Genomic DNA, 23151 nt, shown 5'->3' with positions numbered 1-23151 from the left:
GCCAATTTGTTTATCCTCCTGGGCTATATTCGAACTGGTGATTCACCCTGTCTGTCTTACTAATAACTCCTTCAGCTCGACATTTCAGCCCCCTTCTCCAACCTCCAGAAGCCTTCAGAATTCAACTATTACTCTACACACACTTGAAGATGAAAAATGCTACTACTGCTGTCAGAAAAGACAATTCCACCACTTGGAACATATACAGTTTTTAACTTTTGAAGGCTCTATAAAATCAAATGATGGCTATGTTACTGGGCAAAATTGTGTGCGGATTCCCTACAATATCCATTTCTGCCATGGATTTTCCTATTGAAGGCATTAAATGCTCATCTTTGTCCACAGAAGAAAAGCAGTAATCAGTAATTACACTTTTATGACATGTCACTAAAGCTATTCTGTTCCTCAAAGTGTTGCAGTAATTTTCTTTTCCTTTTTGGTCTCAAGATGCTTCAGGAATCTCTTCTGTTATTCTGAATTATAACTATAAAAAGTTATTCTTTGAAGTCTTTCTTAGATTTATTTGCTTGCCAAGAACTCAAAAATAGCTGAACAAAGCAGCAGCGACAAAGTTAGCTCACTATGAGGAAGCATCTGTGCTGTTTTCATTTTCTTAGCTTTTTGGGTGGGGAGGGCTATTTAAATGGTAAGCAACTGCTGCGAAGGAAGGGAAAAATAACCAAACAAAAAAAAAAACCCACATTGAGCAAAATCTTCCAAGTTTTAGTACAATAAAGCATTATGAAGCTCCACCTCTTCTACGACAATGTTTAGTGAGTGGAATGGCACAAAACCTCCCTGTTTCAATTTACCAGATATCCAAAAGAAATCAGCAATAAGTTAGCAAAGCCTGCCTGAATAACTTGATCAGCCATCTTAGGAATGTTTCCTCAACTGAGCACAGAGAGGAGAAAAAAACCCAGAAAGAATAAATCAAATAAACTGTCTCTCTCATGGCAAATTGCTCACACTCATGCTGTATTTTGAAATTTCTGGAAGTGTCTTTACCTTTGCTCCACCAGAAATACAGACACTGAACCAGAGTGCATCTCTGCAATAGCAGCTAGAATGAGAACTGCAAAATTGTCACCCCAGAAGGTAAAGAAATTCACTGCCCACATATGTGCATCTTTGCCTCAGAGTGGCATCCGTAAGTTACAGAAAGCGATGGTGACACATATCCTGCTAATTGGCATACAGCTCCTCAGCCTCCTCATTTTACAGCAGTTCTTGGCAAGCACACCATACCAGGAACCTGCTTAAATTGCTAATTAATAACAGACTTGTCTTTGGGAGGGTGGGAAAGGGTTAATCTTTTAATTGAGCAGTTCCTACAAAACAGAAGTAAATAAACAATAACTTTATGAACAATGAGTTTGCTTTCAGTCTGTACTCAAACTAATACAACAGGCAAAGCATTTTATTGATTTTGACTCAAAACAGGCAGCATTATTCCTAACAAGAGAATACTCTCTTCTTGTTTTTCCTGAGCAGTACAGGGGGATTAAACAAACAACCCAATAAAGTTGGGTGGGAACACATATGAATGGAAACTTCAGCTTCATATTTGATACCTAGATCTTGGCCAGGGTACATGGGCAATGGAGTAATTCCTTTTTATGGGACCCAGATTAAGCTGTAATATGGAAGTGGTAGGGAGTGAATACAATAACATGATCCAGCTGAAACGTTATTGATTCACTTGCAAAATGTACAACTGGACTATAAATAAGACTTAAATACAATGCAATGCCACTGAAACAAATAATATTTATGGGCAGCTCAATGGTAATGCACATGTCTCATTTAGAACATCAGCAGTGAAGTTTTATGTTCTTACTGTGATTTTTTTTTCCACCTCAGTAAGTGCTTCTGAGGAGAAAAGACATACAAGGGCTGCGAGTGGAGTTCTGAGGGCTGATTCTGCAATCTTCCCTTAACACAGCAAATAGTGAGTGATTAACTCACCAGTCACCATAGAAGAACCTTCACTCAAGGTGAATGGCAATTGCAGAATCCATCCTGAGAACTGAATATTTCATATTCAGTATGTATATTATGAAATAGTCTTACCTCAGTAAGAGCGTGCAGCTGTCCTTTATGCACACAGACACCCATAAACCTACAAGAAACAAGAAAAGAAAAGTGGTTTGGGCTTTTTTCCCCCCCTCTTTTTTGTTCTTTAAAAAAACTAATATAGGTTACATCAAAAAAGGAGGAAAGAGAAAAAAATTCAGCCTCAGAGACACTGCATACCTCACCACTGATTATTTAAACATCTCAGCACAAAAAATCATGTATCTACACTACAATATAATTTGAATTAGCAGTTCCAAGAGAGCACAGGAGACAGCTCAACCTCAAAATGAAAAATTACTAATTTGACTATAAGCAAAGGCCAACGTATAATGACTTATGCAGAAAGGAACAGTCTCAGAGTCCTATTTTAAGGAAGTTTAAGCCAAGTAATCAACTGCCGGTCTGCATAAACAGAAAATTACTTCCCTTTGCATTTTGCTGTTAAAGCATAAAGATGTTTCTTCCTATCCCATTCTTAACCACTCAGGAATATGAGGGCACATATGCAACGTATACTTCCCCTCCCCAAACTCCTCTTTCCAACACTGGGAGAGAAGCAAGTTTCAATAGTATCCAGTACAGACACATTCCACAAGTGTTACCTACACTGCACAATTTTCAAACTCCTGTTGTTAACAGTAATGATTGCCACCCTTGGTTTCTCTGGAAAGCAACAGAATGTGCCATAAACAACTGAAAGCTCCTTTTTACCACCATACAAGCTGAACTTAAAAGTGACAAAATGTAAATTAACACTACTAGTAAACATGTCCCATGAGGAAGTTGAGTAAAGCTGAAATTTTAAACACTTTAGAGCCATCCCTGCCCAGTTCAAGTGATCGTTCTTTATAGATTAACTAATTCTCAGTTTTAGCATTTAGATTTTGGTCTCAGCAAGCAAAAACAAATTGTCTGTCATTTCCATAATGTTCAGAAATTTCCATTTTGCAAGTAAGAGGTAGACATGTATGATCTCATTATATGTGACAGGAATCTTGTGGACAACAAGTCAAAGGAAAAGGACCTTTTATATCCTGAAACACTTCCGAATTTAAACACAAAATGATGCAAGACGTAGCGCTAGTTCAGCTAAGCTGCTTTTGAAGAAATGAATGATCCTCACTGTTCTCTTGTCTAACAGCTGACTGGTAAATTACAAGCAGCCAAAGAAAAATAATATAGGTAAGGTCCTTTGCATAATCTGAGCTGTGGAAATCTGTTTTTATAACCAAAGAAGCAACAAGACTTCAATTAGAACTTCTACCACCTGCTCTACCTTAAACACTCAAACAATACTCCCTGAATATAGGAATTTTAATTTGAGAGACACTGAAAATCCAATTCTTCTTGTTTAGTGTAGAATCATAGGGCATGATCAGGCCCTTAGGAGAACAGGAAGAAGCTTCTTTTAGATATAGCATGTAGGCAAAGCATTGCTCGTTCTGAGTTTCACTTCATACTGCAATCAGCATATGAATAATTTTGTAAAGAAACTGACAAATTAAACTTCCTGAGATGAAGAAACCCAGACTTCTACAGAGCATAAATCTGTTTCTTAGTTCATTCTGAAAGGCTCCAGAGCTATCAGGCATGGTGTTAATGGCTTTATTCACAAGCAAAAATGGAAAGTACGCAATTCCAATATATTAACTTCTCTATAAGACAACTTTCCAAAGTACTATCTTATCTATCAACTACACAAAGTCAACCTGCTATGGCAATATTTTCATTCAACAAAAACTAAAATTAAGTAATTTAAAATAATAAAGTTTTCATCTGCTTTGGTCAAGCGAAGTCTCAACAGAAACATATTCATTGCCTTTGTGAACCTATGCTTAAGGCAGCAAAGACACATTGAATCAAGTTACCAAGAGTAAGAGTTTAAAAAAATCTCACATGCTTAGGATTTCTACTAAGAATCAAAAAACAAAGCTCCATATCATGATCTCATAGAAAAAAAGCTGGACATAAAGATACATTTATAAACCCCACATATTTAGAAACTATTATCCATGAAAAGAGAAACCAAATACACTAATAAAGACAGAATTAATAAGCTTACAAGCAACATACTGAAGTCATTTAAACTTCGTGTGAATGAATCTCAGTTTTCAGGCTCTGGAAAATAGATTGATAGAACAGACCTCTAGAAGTCCAAATTTCTGGAAAACTTCTGCTTAGCTGTTTTATGAAGCAATAATACACCACTTGGTTAAGCCAAGAACTGCTACAAGACATTGTTGGAAGGGATTTTCACTAAAAGATAATACACCCAGCTGCTACTGGGAAATACAATTACCAAGCAAGATTTAACATGGTTTCAATTTCTGAGATTGCCCCAGATGAGATTCCAAGCTCTGTGGATAGGAAGCTGACATGCTGGTCCAGCACAGCTGAGATTATTCCTGTTGGCTAGACACACTGTCTCCTGAGCCAAAATGTGCTGGTAGGTGAACTTCAGCAGAATGTCTTGTCAGCCAAAGGTTACACTTCCTATAAGCATTTCTAGCTGGAATGAGCTCCAATAGGCCAATCATCCACAAAACAGGAGATCATTTGCAGATTTAAGGAAGTTTATTTTCAAGACAGTGTATCTGGCCTTATCAGCAAGCTGAAACATCTCCAAAATCTGGTTGGAAAAGTTTTCCTAGAAGCTGCAAATAGAAAGGATGATACTTGAGTCCACTCAACTAAATACAGAGCAGCACATTTCCACTACCAAATGCTTTCTAACAAATGCCAGCAATCTAGACACATGTTGGAAGTCTCGTTTTATAAACAATCAATCTGAGAACCTGTCCTCCTAAACAAAACCAAGAGAAGTCTGGATATTTCTTAGTCCTTCACAGTGGTTACACAAACTACTTTCTGTTCAGTCAGATGGCAAGGGACAGCCTCTCTTCTGCTGCCTTGTACACTGTTTTTCTAAAATACTCTTTTTTGATAACCACATTACACAAAGAGAAGAAAAAGCAATTTTCTTTCCTGTTAAAGCGCTGCTCAGTACAGGATAAAGGATGTTAAAAGACAAAATCCATCCTTCTGCCTATTGTAACAAAGTCCATCACAAGCAATTTTACCAAAAGGAAGGTTTGAAAGGATAAAACTACACACGCACAAAAAACAAAAGTCCCTGGTATTGTGTTCCCAGGGTGATAGATTTGTCTCAAAGGGGATGAAATAAAATTCTCCTTGAAAGGAGTTCATGGAATATACACACAGTGTGCTTATTTGTGTGCTGCACACACAAGAAGGTGGATTTAATCAATGAGTCAATCTGCCTGCATGCTCACAGCCAAACACGCAGCAATACCTCCAAGTGCTCCCACGAGAACGCTTAAGACATGAGCTAAGACTTTCTGTGTACAGAATGTTTTAAATTAAGTCCCCAAGGTACAGATCAAATAAAGAAATACTTTTTCATGCAAACAATAGCGATATTAAAGACTGAAATTCTACCTCAAAATTGAAGGTACACCAATTTAAGAGACAGTACAAGAGATGGAGAATCATTGGTAGCACACCACTTCATTTGTATGAGAAAAACACATCTGTAAGATATTACCAAAAAAAAAAAAAGCTATCAAGTCTCTCTGACTGTAGACTGAAGGCTCCCAAGCTCAGGACACAAGGATGGAGATTTCTTGAGTCCTTTCCAGACCAATTTTCTTACTTTGACTTGGGTGAAAACTCATGACTACAGCAGCACATCAGCATTCAGAAAAGTAACAAAATGGTAGAGCACATCTACAAGCATACACCAGACCTTTCATAACCACGGTACTCAATCTAACCCAACCCTTGAACAGCACTGCACTTCAAACAGGACACAAGCTAATAGAGAAGTGGAGAAATGCTCCAAACCCCCATTTTCCCTAACTCCAGAAATTACAGTTTTGCCATGTATCAGCTAACCTGTATTACAGTAGCTATAGTAAACATCACATGGTACAAACCCCAGCCTCAGCTCACTTTTCCACACCTCCTCTCACCATCTGGCTGAGGGAAGATGTGATGAAACCAGCACATCCCACAGCCAAGGCAGCAAGAAATGTAGATAAGAGGAAGAAAAGCATTTTAATTCTCCATGTTTAACTTGCATGCAGGAGTGAGATGGAGACAGGAGATGAGATTGATGGTAGAAACAAAGAAAACACTCCTTGAACACCATTTGTCTGCTTCTGCCCTGTCCACTCCTAAAATGTCCCAACCTGGACCCTGGGGAAAAACCAGCAAACCAAAAAGATAAGCAGGTCTCCTACACAGTTTGTTATAAACACCAGACAGCGACTGAACAAAAAGTTACTACATTGTAGTTAACATCTACTCTGCCTCTAGAATCACATCTGCTAGCTGAAATAGGAAGCAAGAGGAAGGGAGACAAAAAAACTCCCAAATCCCCTATTATTTACCATCATGCCTGGAGTCTTCTATTCTAAAATATCCTTAACAGACTGAAAAAGAAGTTCTATTTTTTGCCAAAATAAATCCTCTAATAGAGGGCAGTCTCTCATTTTCTTCATGGAAAACACATTAGAAGCTTACATATACACATATATTTGACCACTGGAATCTTTATGATCCTACCATGGGGACAGCAGACTTACTGGGGACTTGGTAAGTGAAAACTACAGTCTTCACTTACATCTCTCTTCTAATCAAGATGGATCTATATGGCTGGCCAAGAGCAGAATTCGAGTGCAGAAATACTGAAATGAGTGTGGAGATTTAAAGTTAGCCTTTTACTCCATAGCAAATAAAGCCTGTTGCTTTTAAAGCCTAAATACCCAGATCAGTACTTCACCAAGTAAATCTGAAACTCACCAAGAGAAGCTGAAACACCTTGACCCAATTCCATCTCCTCAGAGTGTGCAAAAGCATCAGTAAGGTAAAAACACAGATGCACCTTAGGTAATCTCTACTGAGCTCAGGAATGGAAGGAAGACAGCAACTACTGACAAACTCACACTCCAGAAGAGTGACCAGAGTCTGGATAAAAACCTCAAAAGGCATCTGTAACTCTGAAAAGGAGTTGATATGGACAGCACAGAAGCAAAAGCAGTTTCAAACAGTCAGCAATATTTATTAGTCACATCAGTGCAATCAACACAAAAATACCAAAATCTTCGCAATAACATCTTGAAGCTAACAGTGGGCACATTGGAATTGACAGCTGGTAAAAAATCGCTGTATGTTTTAGAGCAAAGGGATGGGTTTTTCATTACCTAAAGGATAATGATGATCCTGGGCTACCAAATGCACTCTGAGGAAGAAGAACCTCTTCTTTCCATAACACTTAACTGTATAAACTACAGAAGAGCTCTTGGACAAAAACACTGATTCAATAACAAATTTGAGGTATTACTCACCAGGATGTTCAAAAACAAAACCACACTCCCAGCTTAAGGAAGGTTTTAGTGTACTAAAATAAATGCCTCATTGCTGAATCTGACATTCGCTTTCTAAAACATTAACTTGCTATCCTACCCATGTTGAGATGGTTTGAGAGCAGATTTTGGAGGCTGTAAAGCCAGTATTTATCCAGCTCCATAATTTTACAAGCCATTTGATGGCAGAACACCTTGCAGCCCTCACCTGCTTCAATTAACCACTGCACAATATGATCTCAACATTTCAGCCTAAGAACCCATTGCTATCCATACTGGCTAGCAACAGGAAGGAAAGAAACTTGTTTACAGTGGAAGTTAACAGCAGGCAGCCCCAGAGCTCAGAGGAGATGAAGAAGCTCAGAGATGTATTATGTAAAAATCAGGGTACACCTTCAAGGCATGTGGAGGAGATCCAGTGGCTAATCAATAGAGAAGTGAACTTGATGCTAGTGACAAAATACCTTACTCAGTAACATAGAAGTACTTCAAAGGAAAGAAATTAGGTGAAGAAAATATTTAACAGCAAACAGAGATAGCTCATAGCCCCAGGAAGTTATATATTAGAACTTCTTTGAAGAGGATGTTCCTTTCAAATACTAATACAATCTTAAAATTTCCAAAAATAATCCCAGAAAATGTTTCCGTGGGAACAGGTTACTGTAGAACATTTTCCTAAAAACCTCCCAGCAATACAACTCAGCTGCTCTTATCTGATAGCACAATGTTGTCAAACAAGCAACACAACCTCTCACCACTTTAAGTGCAAATTAGTATTAATTATTTTTTATGTGTTTCTAAAGTGGGAAACAGCTGTTTCACAAGACTAGCAGAAGCACCCATGATTTACACATTTATGAAATCTAAATAGAGAGGCTTGCATGTGTGTGTTTATTTACAGACACACAGGCAGGTAACATTTAAGAGGAGCAAAATCTTCTCTCAGACAAAGAAATTGAAAACACTGCAGTAAAATTTAAACAAAAACTTAAATGACACATAATTAACACATAAAACCATCAACTTATCGCCTACACAGAAAAGTAGTAGTTTTTACTGTGTATTATAACTCAGTATTTAGTTTTAGTTGTTTTTTTACTGTTTTCTTTTTGCATTTCCTGTAGGAATAACTCCGCTCCCTGTAGCAAGGGGACTTACCTAACAGATAAGAAAAAGGCAGTATTTTACCAGAGCCTGCTTTTTTTGAAGAAGTCTCAAATCAAGCAATTCATAAATCAAATGCAGTTTATTCTTCTAAACAACCTGTGCAAAGATAGACCATTTCTATTTAAGTAATTTATTTCTGATATATTCACTCATACCTGCTTACTTGAGCACAAAAAGAAAAAGATTTCTCTGTCAATCCTGGGTAATAACTAGAAGAACAAATGAAATTCCTTTTCTGCTTCATACATAAATCAATAGATTACTGTTCTTCTTTCAGGACCATCTGTGCAACACTGCTGACTTCAAATTATTCACAGGCTCTAAGGCCAGAAGGGACCAGTACATCACAAATATGATCTCTTTTACATCACAAGACACCTAAATTTCAGCAGTTACTCAGGACTGAGCACAATATTTTTTGTTCTCAGCAACACCTCTGTAATCCCATTTGAGAGGGGGCAGGGTTATATTTAGGCACAACTGAATGCTTTCGGCCTGTTGATACATCCCTTTCCTACTTTCCCTCATCACAACCTTCATTAAATTCTTGATTTTGAACAGAGCTGTAGAGCTTGATTTTTTTAAATAAGATTTACCAACCACACAAAGTTGATAAAGAAACTGAGGAAGTGTACTGAGCTGATGACTCTGACAATGCCAATTTTACTTTGGAGAGTTACTCTATCCACAAACCTTATGAGAAAAGCAGCTTTATCAGTCCCAGGGTCATATGCTGCTTATCAGAGGATTCAGAAAAAAAAAGGAAATTAAGGAAAAATGTGGAGAATAAATATAAGACACAATTAATGATCCTGAAATCTAAATAAACAGATAGATGATATAATTTAAATTTTTAAAAAATAACAACAACAACCAAAAAGAAGGAGGAGTTGCTTGGAATGCACCTCACCTTGGAGCAGAGAAAATAGACTAGGAGTTGCATTTAGGGATAGATCACTACAACACTTGAATAATTATGATGAAACCAACACAGTTTACAATGAGTAAGAATTCTTTAAATTCACAGGTTGTTGAGGTTTTAAGAAAAAGAATAACAGAAAACAGACATGAAGTAATGGAATGCTCCTTACAGATATTTCAAATGCTTCTGACACGTGTCCTCATAAATACTGAGGGAAACACACAGGATAATATTGATACAAATCAGTTGATGAAGACTGAGATAGGATTTCAAGAATCAGAAAAATCGGTTATAAAGGATTTTAGGAATCAGTATTATGTCTGTACCATGTAACAGAATCGTGAAGAAAAGGAAATTAAGTAATGGAGTTCACTGTGTCTCCAGAAGTTTTCAAAAAGAACTGAGATCAGAAATGGATCCCAGGTGTGCAACAGCAGCTTAGGAGAACTGGTCAGTTGGTGCACTGCCATCACATTTCATCTGCCATCACACTGCCATTTCACACTGCCATCACTTCAAGTTTCTTAATGTTATGGCTTCAGCCAATTTTGTTAATTGCTTGTCACATCACCATAGAAGTGAAACCAAGACTAAAATGGTTTAAGAAATAACAAGATACACCTTGGAACATTTTGGATTTGCATGCAGTAATCTAATGCAAAGCAAGAACCACCCTTTTCCTTCCAGGAGCATATAAATTAGATTAGTTCCACTCTAGCTTCTTTTAGTCAGTCCTTATCCCACCTTCCAATACTGCAATAAGAAAATCCCAAAAACTTAGAAGCAGACCTAAGCCTAGGGTACAGCTATGGCATTTTGCATTGTTTAATTTTAAGATTAGTAACCGTAAGTTAGCTGAACAGTCTTAAATTTGCAATAGCTTAAATTCACAAAAAGAAGCCAAATTTCACTCTTCATATCATTTTATTGATTCATTAGAAATTTAAAATGTAAGCACTTGTTTTTCTCTGACATAAGTTACTCATTACTGGCAAACTCCCAATACCAAAATTATGTCCATGTTTGGGGTTTTTTCTCTTAAGTCTTTTCTTCTTCCTCCCATTCATCTATTAAATTAGCCATTGATCCTAACACATTCAGAAGAGCTAAACCTACAACAATAAATAACTAAATAAAAATTGAAAAGAAGAGAGCCCTACTAAAGACAACCTATCTCTATATGATTCAGAAAAAAGCCAGTGTACCTTAAGATGTTCGGATGTGAGAGTCTATTCATAAGTTGAACCTCTTTCAGCATGTTTGCTCTGTTGCTGTTCAGTGTGTTCATCTTCAAAGCCATTACCTGGTCTGAAGTTCTGTGCCTTACCTATTGGATAGAAGCAAAAAATAGTAAGGATATGAAATGAAACCCTGAAGAACCAGTACTGTTGTGGTACAACATAGAGCCCCTTCATGACAAAAATGATGCATACATCAATTTCTGCAGTCTTTATCACAGAGATGACTTTCTATAAGCATATTATGCAAATGTGAAATGGCATTTTGCTCTTCTCTTGCAACTCATGATGACAGAAAGCTTGAGAAGTTGAAAAAACCCCACTATCAGCTTCTTAGTACAAGTGAAGGAAGCCATCTGCTTGTACACAGGGAAAAAGTTTTCCACTCCAAGACCTATGAAACTTATTTTCATTCCACCCATATCCTTTTTTTCCCCCTGCAGTGGTTGCTGTCATTGTTCACAGAATGTGCTATACAAGAACCAGTTGCTTACAGCTACAGGGCAGATTTTGGAGATACTCAGTGTTCACTTCTGAAAATAGACTATGATCCAGGGGACTGAAAGCATTCCTGCCAACCCCTGCTGCAAAGCAGAGAGGTTCCTGCACAGGAGATCACCTCACCCAGGGTGTCAGGAGTGGCTGTACAGCATCAGCAGGAAAATGAGGATTTCTCTGGCAACTGCACAGCACCAGCACCTTGTCCAGCATGACTTTCCCCAGGCAGAAATGCAGGGCTGTGGCCATTTCTAACTTGGTACTCAAACTAGCCCATCTGTCAAGTGCTATGTGGATGTGTGCTACTATTAGAAAGGAGCTGTCTGTCACAATAGTGAAAGGCTTGCCAAGCCTTTGAATTTCCTTGCAGTTGAGCATTCCCACACACATACTGGTACTATTCATGGAAATTATGTTCCCATTTTCTTCCTACATCAGTACCTGCAGCTCATAAATAGAAAACATGTATTTCTCAAAACACTGAATTACCCTCATGGCAAATTCATTCATGTTATGGAGATCAGTTTAGGAAGGTCTGTGTTCCCAGAATTTAAGAAAATCTCATCAGCTTTCTAATTTAAAACTGAAATCAACGTGATGACTTAGGTACATACAAACTACCTACATTTTAAACAACAGCAGCCTGTCTACTTTTATTCCAGAAGACTGTTTATCTTTTCCAGTGAGAGGCTCCTTTAGCTGTGAAATGTTAATTACACAAAGAAAAACTGAATCTATGATAAGCAGATGCAAGAAGAAAATGGGCTATGGATTTTGAAGGTAAGGCTCCCTCCCCAGCAGTTCTGAGGCAGCAAGTGATTCCTATTTTCAAGTTTTATTTGCACACCACTATCTGCAAGAAGAAGGGCATGTTTCAGCCAAACATTCTCATCTAGACACAGAGCACATGAATTCAGCACAGGGATGTACAGGGAGAAAAGGGTGTCACGTTTCAGGTGTGTCTGGTTTAACACTTCTAAGTTGCCTCTTCCCGTCCTAGTTTCAGGTATAGGGTAGCACTGGAAACATCCCAGGTGAATGTGGTAAACAACATCGAGGCATTGAATAGAAAAATAGCCCTCAGATGCTTTTCCTCCTGCTTATGTACATGAGCTCCTCAAATGCCTCACCTACAGTCACCCAGTAATCCCAGCGCAAGAAGGATCGGGGAAAGGAGGTGGAGAAGGATATAGAAACCAGCGCTGAGTAGAAACCAACAGCAAGTTCACAAGCATGGGACTCCTCCTTCCTGTGGTAATATTGGTTTTAAAACAAAACTGGTCAAACTACAGCTTTAATGCATTACAACAAGATAATCTAGAATCATTCTCAACACAACCTGTCTTGCCTGTTTGGCATGCTTATTGGTTTTAAGCAGGATGATTGCATGTTAAGTTGAGGTTTATTGTTACTTGCCAGGTTTCTTGTGTCAGTTGTGTACTTTCATTAATTTTTAATTTTACCCAGCTAATTTGAATGAACAAACTAAGTTGGACAGGTCAATGTCTACACAGAGACTTTTAAAATCTATTTCAGTTATACCTTAGTTTTACTAGAAGTAATACCTTGGGTGAGGGGAAAAAGTTTAAAATGTTTTCATAGACTTAGAAAACTTCAACAATTTAAATTTAAATAAAGAAAAAAGGACTATGCTTTGAACATATACACAGCAGCAGATAAATCAACTCACTTCCTCTGAGACAAAAGTTAGGAATCTTGGGTGTTGTGGTGGAGTAATTTGGGGTTTTCAAGGAAAGAATTTGAAGTAACTTAATTCTTACAGTCAGAGATGCTCTTAACAGAATTTCCTCAGAAATGAGCTTTCCACCAACACAGAAGCTTCAAGGTCTGCCAAAAGGGAATGAATACAGGTAGAAGGGGATCAGGAACTCAGATGGAACGTGGTCTTAAACACTATTTGCCTTCTCATTACTCTGCCAGCTACCTCTTAATTTCTTGCCCATTTCTAGAATTGATTCAGTTTCATGCCGAAATTTCCTGCTCTTTTGCCTCAACTCTGAAGTAAAAGTAGAATTTATCACAGGACTGTCACTCTTGTGCAATGAAGAACACAGAAGCAGACAGAGGCAATCTTGTACAAAAGAACAAGAAGCCTTTATTCAAAGAAACCGCGCGGTTTTTATAGAGTGTTCGATAGATTCTATTTGACTGGCTAACTAACAAAAACATCTTCCTCACACACTGTCCTTGAGAAGGAGAAAAATAAGAAGTAGAAAAACACCACCTGCTAATTATTTATATTTAACAAATTATCATGTCCTTACAGCTCCCTCAAAATTCTCACAAGCCACTGTGAGAAACGCTTGCCGTTTCTCTCTCTCTGTCCCATGGCATCCACACAGGACCTTTTTCCCTGTTAAGACTACTTTTCTTAAGCTAAGGAAACCTCAGAAAAGCAGGTAGGTACCTTTTTGGGTCACTGTGTCCTGCATGCTTCTTGGATATTCAGGTCTGATATGCAACAAGAAGTGGTCAACAACTGCTTCTCAAAGGCCTGACTGTCCACAGCACCAACTGCACATCCAGAGAAAATTGAGCTACTCTTGCAAAGATAAAACTTTTCATCCTCTGTTTTAGGCTATCCTGCAGTCTTTCCTGTCTTGACAGACTGAACAAGGTTTGGTGGCAAGGTCAGTAGGCTTTTCTTTTGTTTGTTTTATAAAATCACTTTTCCCATTCTTGGAAATTTCTCGAGTTTCTTACACATAGAGCAGCAGAGTCTGTCCAATTACCTGCTCTCTAAATAGTACCCAGCATTGCACTATGCTTTGTTTCACTTAAAGGGACACAGTAAGGTAACACTAGCAATTTTATTTAAAGTTCTATATATTCTTCTGATGTTGGAGGATGTATTCCTGCAAGATCTGACAGAGCAGCAAAATTTCTAATCAAACCAAGGGAGAGGGGGAAAAAAGGGACTCTTCCTCTCTCGTTAGTTATCCTTTAAGCAAGGAGGAAGAAGCAGAACTGGAGGTGAGAGGGCATCTTTCTCAAGAGGACAATATTCAATATTATTAATAAAATTAACTATCAGTTTATAAATTATGGAGCACAATGCTAATCCCCTGGAATACTCCTAAGACTAACCATGTTCTCTCCTCTGAAGCACAGCTGGCAAATAGCATTTCTATGTCAAGAACAAATCGACAACAGGGGATTGACAGGTTCTGTCTTTAAGGTCTCAGTCAAACTGAATTATCAACATGGAAGGAGCTGTCAGCTCTGCCCTCCGTGCCTGCTTACCCATCAGTCATACCCTTGACAAAATTTGTGTCTCTCCTGGCATGCCTTGCCAAAGCCCTGCAAAATATTTAGTTTTAATCCTTCTTTTCCCTTCAGGCCACCTCTGTGCCATAAAAGCATGGAAATCATGTTTCAACCACCTGACTCCAGAAGGAAAATGAGTAAATATTTTGGCAATACTGCTGATCCAATTTAACATTTGTTTATAAGGCAGTTAGCCTCAGGCATATGCCTGTATACTCAACATAAACAGGAATTCACTCATGCAATTCAAACCTCTCACTGATGCAACTTGCAGGCTGCTGTGAAGCTTTTAAAGCTGTTGACATAATTATTAATTATGGCCCCTTGCATATCAGACCAAATAACCTTTCAGCAATGTCTGGATCATGGCGTCACTGCTTAGAAATATTCTGACAACTCTACAGCTGCTTTGCTCACGCTTCCAGCTTCTCAGTCTGCTTACCTATGTGTGTGACTCCAAGGTCACAGTAACCAGATAGTGCCTCCCTGTTTTATTGCTGACAGGCAGTTAAACTGTCCCTTTGCACTCTGATTCTCCGAGGATCAAAGCACTTTGGACATTGACCTGGCTATGGTTACTGGTGTGGTTCTGCTCACATCAGACCATGCTCTGATTCTTATCCCTTTCTTCAGAAAAAAGTGAGAAGTAGAGGAAGTCATGGATACAGGTAAAGAAATAGTGATGCATTTAAAGGAGATCTCATACTAGTGATTCAGCAGGGCTCACATTCCAGAGAAGTAGGCACTATATAAAGTTCATAAGGATTATCATGCAAAAATTGGTGGGTTTAATGTTCATTGCTGCTTATCTGTAAAGTTCTTTATTGTTAAAAAATTAAATATAATTTAGATTATTATTTATCTATTAAATCATATATGTCTGTCAGGGTTCTCTGAAAGTCCAAATCTTTATATTACTTCCACTTTCTGCTGGACTGAAGGGGAGGTATTTTTAAGCAATAGCTGAAATCTAGCCTGATTTCATCTTTCACAAGGCCTTTTTGATCTGCATTCACTGTACCTTTCCAGGTGGCCCTGGAATAAACATATGAAGAACATTTCCTAATACTGATATTGTAAATCTGCCAACACAGCTTTCAGCTGTGCTCCTAGTTTTTCATTGCACTTTCATGATTTTCCAAATCATCATTATATAGCTGGAAGTATTTTGTCACAGTTCTCTTCCAAAACTTCATTTAACTGCTTTCCAATTTTTCCTTACCTTCCACTCTCTCTGGCATCCAGCCTCACTGCTTAAATACATTTACAGATCTTTACTTATACAGCCTACTCCATAAAATCATGTTGCTGCTCGAGCACACACACCAATTTTTTGTTCATTCTTTTACACACCTGTGTCTTCATCTGGCCATTTCACCTTCACCTTTGCTGCCATGTATGCAAAGCACCATTTTAAAAGCAGTCCCCTCTGGTTCAAATTTTTCACCTTCCTTGAGTTTTCTTCTCTGTCTTCATTTGATCTACAAGTACTTTCTCTTTGATGACAAGAGATGAAGACATTCCCTTAGCTACCATTCTGGGCCACTTGCACCAAATGTTTTACACGGTTTAATTTTGATTGACTGAGTTAACAATAAAGCTTGTGAGGCACGTGAGATGATAGAAGTAATCGCTGTTAGAAAGAAAAGGCACCATCGTAAGAACGTCTACCAAATGACAGGAAAAAAGTCTTTCACAGGGAAGCAGACCAGCAATTTGGCTCTGATACAAAACTTCTCTCAAACGCAGACTACTTCCTTGCTGTGACAGCAGAAGAAATATTTAAAAAAAACATAGGGTCAGCTGTATTTTATCCAAGTCTCACAGTCAAGCCACCAAGTCATCACACTCACAGGGACGTATATTCACGCCCCAAGGACAAATGTGTAAGAAGAAAGCCTTAACTCTATGGTTGATTGGAAAAAGCTCCCTTCAGCAAAGATAAACCTGTTCTTCAGCTCAGACATTAACATGTATCCACTGTCAGATGCACATACTCATAGCAGTGATGCCTATATCAAATCAAAAATTTCACATCACTAGGAAAATCTGCAATGACAAACAGAAGCTGAAAGAAATACACCAGTTCAGATAATAGTAAGCTGCTATGTTGATGCCAGAGAGTCAGATGGGTTGTGGCTGTTTTCAGAGCAGTAATACAGAATGTCACTATACTACAACTTCTTGCAGCAAGAAGAGAGACATGCCAAATGTAACAAAACTTTGCCAAGCAAAACTAGTCAGCATGTGTTACAGAGCTTTAGCACAGGTTCAGAAGATCTACAGAAACTAGGCACAAAATAAACCCCAAAACCTTTCAAAAGTCTGGCAGTAATTGTGATTCTCTTAATTTCTAATACTAAAAAGAGTTAAGAGAAATACACAGAAAAAGCTGGAGACTTTACCATTTTCCCTTTAGTACAAAAGCTCAGTATTAGCCAAACAAAGATCCTAATTTGATAACTTCAGTAACTTCCAGAACCACCAATTCAGCAAAGTAATATATTCAATTACTAGAGAATATTCCACACCTACGGTCAAATTATCCAGTATTTTTTCCAAACTAAAGTGAATTTCTAATCAGTAATACAGCAGTACCATTGATACTTTGTAAATCCAAAACTTGTGTGCCAAAAAACCCTAAATTTTTCTTTGGTATTTTGTTTTCCTTCATTGCCCACTGTAACCTAGAACCAGGGCCCAAAATAGAGTACCCTTTTATTTTAAACAAACCATTTATTGATAGGAATCTGAGCACATATCTCTGCCTCTGCCATTAACTTGATCTCAACCAAGCCATAAAGGCAAAAAGAGACTACAGTCTTATTTTGAGAGAAAGCACAAATTCATCAGAGGACTATTGTTCCACAGTTTGAGATGAGAAGTAAACAGGCACTGCCCAGGGTGGGGAAGTTGACTGATTTTGTAGCCAGTTCAGCAGAATGTAGCCATATAAACTTTCCTCTGCAATCCAGGACACGGAACACGGACACCGGGTGAGCACTGCTTTACCACAGCCTCAGTGAACAGCTCAGCCACGTGCTTTATACCTGAGTAACATTATAGTCAGGAAAGAAAAAGAAATTATGAGTTTGAAGTTCATAACTGAGAGCTTATTCCTAATTTTCAATGTTAGCTATCCTCAGCTCACTGAGCAGCCCTGAGCATGCTGCTCCTGTTCTTTTGTTACCTAACTGGTCTATAAAATTGAGGTGATATTATCTACCTGCCAGAACACTGGAAGACTGACATCTGCAAATGACGGCTGTAACATCCAAGGATAATACATAATCAGATACTGTATCTGTGTTCCTATTTTCCCATTTAATTTTTAATACTTCTGGTTAAATATTTCCCATGTTACTATGGGTTTATCCTGTATAAAAGATAATGATATTTACATAATCTGCAGATGTTTTTGAAGAAATCAATACTTTGGACTGAGTCTTCCTGACACACAAATTGTATCTTCTAACTTTTACAGTGTACCAACACTTTGTCACTGAGCACACAGTCCCCCACTACACCAATAGTCTCATCCTTGGTATTCAAACACATTTGTGGGGTTTGTTTTCAAAACTGTACAGGAGCCTTGACAGAAAGTTCTGTTTGGGGCAGAAGTAATTTCTTGAGATTTCCTTTATAAATCTTTCAAATAAAAATTACCATGCATGAGTAAGGAAGTCCGTCTCACCTTTCAGAACAGAGCCCACAGACATACAACTATTGCTATTATAATCACAGCACTTAGAACTTGATCACAACCACAAATAAAAAGAGAGCAGGGAGCAGGAAGAATCCACATTTTGCTTACTTGAAGATACTTCAGCTTTTATAAGTTGCTACAGTTAATAACTTTCAGGTTACAGCCAAACCTAAAAACCTAAAATTCAAAGTAATTTATTGTTGTTTAAGCCTTTATGAAACTGCTCTTCTTGAGAGTTAGGTTCTTACACAAGCAGCTAATTAAATATGCCATGCAATTTCTTATGTCTCCTCATGGCCTGCAATGGCTAGGAAGCGCAGGAATTGGATTTGCAGGACTTAACTGCAGGCAGCTGATGCGAACGCTACAAAGCAGCAGCAGTGAGTCAGCGTGAGACACACTGTCAGCTCCGGATTAGTTAACAAAGCAACACTGTCTCGGTACGATCACTGCAGCGGATGTTTCAGAGCTCTGTCCTCTCCTCAACCCCCAGTGCCACCAGACCACCCCAGGGCCCCCACCCTGCAGAGCCGCTACCAGCGCAAAGGGCCCGGCAGCCAAGCCAGAGCACCCCCAGGCAGGGCCAACCTCAGTGAGGGACAGCAGCTGTGGCAACCCCCAGACACAGGAAGCACAGGATGGGAGAAGAAGTTCCTACACTTTGGATACGGCCTCAGCATCTACTGGGAAGAAGTTTTGGATCACTTGCATACAGAAGACCAGCAGAAGGAAAGATTAAAAGAAGCCCTGTCATACAGGCTTTGGAGCTCCTTTCTCTAATCACTTCCAATGGCTGCTAAGGAGCTATGGAGAAGCATTCCCTATGGATCTGAGACTGTAAGCATCTCTATTTTGTTAGTGCTATCAATAGTAACTTGCAGTTCTCATTTTTACATTTCATATTAGGCAGAAGCGCATATGCATTTGTATGCATTAACATCGCAGACACTCCCCAGGCACAGGCAGTGAAATCCACCACTGAAATACATTTAACTGTCCTCTGCTGCCAATCCCAGTAAATAAGAGTCCAGAGAGGTGCCTCAGAGGTGTCTCACAAAGCTTTTAAGTGATGCACTCTTGTTCTCTAGGCGCAGCCATGTTAACAGTGGACATCTGCCAGCACAGTTATTTGAAGAACAGTAAATCAGCACCTGTCTCTCAGTATCAGCCATGAATGAGCTTACACAAATGTGCATGTTTGCCAGCTGGCAAAACACAGAAAATCCCAGAGCTGCCAACCCAGCACATCCCCATCCAGAAGAGAAAACTAAACAGATCTCATTTAACCGTGCTTGAGAAATTATTATGGAAAACAAGACGAAAAAGCATACAAACATTTCAGTGCCAAGGGAATCTTGCCACCTGTTTTGCCCTGGGAAAATGGCACAATGATACCCAGATTGGCACTTTTCCGACAGGAGGAAATCAAAGGCCCAAAGGACTCTGAACTACAGCAGTCACTGTACTAAACACAAAATCCAAATGGGGGTTATCTCCTATTGCAAGGTACTTGTTACCGTATCAGTGTCTTTCTTACTGTTGACAGAATTTGTGAGCGTTCTATTTGTGAGGGCAACAAAGACCTACCTCGGACATTCCATGTATTAGCTCTCCAGCAAGGCTGAGGAGAGGCCAGCTTTTCAAACAGGTGAAAAATACATTTCAAAATGGACAATTTTACATTAAACTATGTTCCTTTGTTTGTTTGTTTTTGTTGTTGTTGTTTTGTTTGTTTGGGTTGTTGGGGGTTTTTTGTTTGTTTCCTGGCTGAATATTCTTTAACATCAAGTTTGTTTCAGTGATTTTTATTCTGGCTTTTTAGTCTTCTAACAAATTGTTCATGTCAGGGTAGTTCTATCATATTTTCCAAATATTTCTCTCTTCAACAGAAACCAGTCTGACCCATCCAGAGAAAGTGAAACATAGTACAAGAACTGTTTCACCCTGTTTTAATTTGTGTTACTCATTAGAGTTCTAGACTTGACGGTAGTGATGCCAAGCAGGACTGTAGGAAGAAGCATCATGGAAGTATAGTTTTGAAAATTTTCTTAAAATATTTCAACACCGCTACAAAAGACAAGGCTTTCATTAAATCTGCAGCCTGGTTCTCCTTCAATCCCAGTGTTTCCTCAGCTGATGTTTTAAGATGATTCTAACATGCATATCTTAAGACTTCTACCCAGAAAATAAATTAATGAAAACCAGAATTTGTTTCAGAGAGCAAATATGAGTTAGCCCTCCATTCTACCTTGTATTTCAAAGCATTTTTAATTCTGCTAAAAGTAAGAGTGCTCTACACTTCAGATATATGCAAATGTCATTAAAATTCAGAATTGCAAAGTGGGGAGGAAAGTGAGTATTTGGCCTGATGGTGCAATCTATAAAGACTAACAACACAGATGAGGTTTTTAATTCCTATATTAATGATCTGTTGGAGCACAGCCTATTTATTACTACTTCTCCCTGTAGCCTATGCCCTATAAAAGCATTTGCTAATTAAGTGACAAGGACTAGGATGACAGCAGCTTGGCACCTCAATAGCAAAAAAAAAAAAAAAAAAAAAAAAAATTAGCAAGAGGAAGACAACTGTCTGGTTAAGTGGTTACCATACAAATCACCTTAGCAGTTGGAAGAAGGGCTCCAAAGGACTGATCCTTCACACATCAGTGTGAGAAAAATCAAACTCACAAGAATTCTGCATTTATCCCTCACTTCCACAGTGGTGCTTCTTCCTACTCTTGACAGGAACCAGAATAGAAAGAAACAGATTAGAATCACCTCTCTAATAAAACCCTAGAGTTTGAAGTGAAGTTTCAGAGCTATTCTAACCTCCTTGGCCAGATTACATAATACAGCGACTGTATGCCCAAACAATTAGTAGCTCGTTTTAACATCCTAACTTCACAGGAGAGACCTTTAGCCTCCAATACCTTATTTCTGTCACCCTGAGCAAGGTGAGTTTCCTTCACTAGTCAAAAGGAAAAGATTTTCAGCTTCAAATTCAATCCTATAAAAAAATAGGCCAAAAGGTATACATGGACAAGAAGAGTTGCTGTCTGTTTTTCTAACTGGCATTATATCACACAGGAAGGGCAGAGACAAGAACGATGGCTCTACACCTGAGTGAGGGAAGACAGGCCTTGGTCAAATGGGTGTCACTTTTCAGTCACGGAGCATATTCCCCCTGCCTAAAAGATCAAATATTATATCTGCAAAATCAAAATGTAGGATAATCCACTTATTCCGTACTCCTTTTCCACCCTAAAAAGATGGCTTCTGCCACTATTTGTCATAAGCAGACCGTGAAGCGTCTCATTCCACCTGATGTGGCTACAGCAGTTTCAAGAGGAAAAAAACCACACATCAGTTAAAAAAAAATTCCTATTGTCGAGACCATGATTTTCCAAATTTGGTGGTATTATACTGCTGAAAGCTAAAACTTCCTCAACACTTTACCAAACTTAATCATGAACATTCTAAAAAATTAATAAAGATGGCCACAAATATCACTAATAAAGCAACAGGAAAGAGAAAAATTTTGGTTGGTAAGGCGCATCCCACAGATGCTTTTTTAAAATAAGTACAATTCTTATTACAGCTTTTAGCCATTGGGCTTTATCGTGCCTTTGTCATTACACTGAAGAGCACCTTCAAGTAACTATTTCCTTATTTTAAGTCTGTTTATGCACTGTAATGGCAACTTTTATACAGCAAACACATTAAGACTGAAGTCATCCACTGAATCACTTATCTAGTTATTAAACCAAGTTTTATTGTTTCTTTGTCCTCATGTGTTAACACCAAGTTAACAACTTGTGTTCTCCAACTTTTCTAAAGTCAAATATCCCATGTTGAAAAAGTATTTAAAGCCTAAAACTTGAAAGTTAACACTTAACAGAATAATTAAAATTAAGTATCTTTGAGGCCTATCAAATAGTATCACAAATATCATGGATACTGTGTGGTTTCACCTCTAATGTTTTACAAAGTTTTTGAAAAACACGTGTTCAGACACTTACATTTAGGCCTCTGATCAGGCTGCTAATTCCAGAGGCAAATAAGATCCTTTCCCAGTACAAACCTTTCACCAAATGTTCAAAACAACACACGACGAAGTGAGAGAATTTGGAAACTGAAGCCATAAGGACAAAGCATGAGAAAGATTTGAGATTTCCAGTGAAATTTTACATTATCAATGCTGCTCTCTGAGTACTCTTCACCTGAATACCAGAAAATCTACATGTTATGCAGAAACATGTTTTTGTTGTTTCAAATTTCTAAATTGACAGTGTTACTATTTTGTTCCTTAAGAAAAAGTGACAACCATTGTTGGTAGAGAAGGATGAGGAAAGCAGTTATCAATGATGGAAAGCAATTCTTCCAGATGCTTTCTCAATTCCTCAATAAATTTGTACCATCCCTTTTCCAGAAGCTTCTCCCCTTCCAGCTCAAGCAGGTGAAGGGCCATCCTGCAAAGACCAGCAATAATGCACAGACTCACGTTTAGATTTAAAACAATTTGACAGCTCAAATATTGCAGTGCCTGTTTATCTGATAAAACCCAAGTTATTAAAGATTCCAGTCCAGGAAAATGTTGTTTGCAAACTCTGACACTGTTTCCAACACCTTCTGCAGTGGGATTTTGCTGAGCGTGGGTTGAAAACCAAGCAGCAGGTCCCTTGCCTTTTTTCCTGTACCTTTTCCATGTCCTTTTTGTAGTCATTTTCTCCTTTTAATATGAATTGGCATTCCCTTCCTTGCATGCTCATTTTTATAACTGCTCAAATATCTGCTTCCCTCCTTCCACACACTCACAGACATGTTACTCTTCTGACTAAATGCCACAGGAAAATGGAAACCTCTGTC

At 38.4% G+C, this 23151-nt stretch overlaps 1 protein-coding gene across 2 annotated transcripts in view; it reads right to left on the bottom strand.

The window, feature by feature from the left end:
• The window catches only part of TESK2 (testis associated actin remodelling kinase 2), a 76509-nt gene that overhangs the window by 40053 nt on the left and 13305 nt on the right, over positions 1 to 23151 (bottom strand). The window contains exons 1-3 of one of the 2 annotated variants that reach the window (XM_038144024.1): positions 10761 to 10869; positions 8625 to 8729; positions 2074 to 2122 (exon numbers count right to left, since the gene is read on the bottom strand). In XM_038144024.1, the coding sequence (XP_037999952.1) occupies positions 2074 to 2118 (45 nt within the window). In that variant the 5' untranslated portion in view covers positions 2119 to 2122; positions 8625 to 8729; positions 10761 to 10869. Of the gene's footprint in view, positions 1 to 2073; positions 2123 to 8624; positions 8730 to 10760; positions 10883 to 23151 lie in introns of those variants that run through there. The other variant, XM_038144023.1, reaches the window with a different exon arrangement.

Source organism: Motacilla alba, chromosome 8 (genome assembly GCF_015832195.1).
Source record: "Motacilla alba alba isolate MOTALB_02 chromosome 8, Motacilla_alba_V1.0_pri, whole genome shotgun sequence".
NCBI classification, from domain to species: domain Eukaryota; kingdom Metazoa; phylum Chordata; class Aves; order Passeriformes; family Motacillidae; genus Motacilla; species Motacilla alba.
This window is presented reverse-complemented; position numbering and strand designations above follow the sequence as displayed.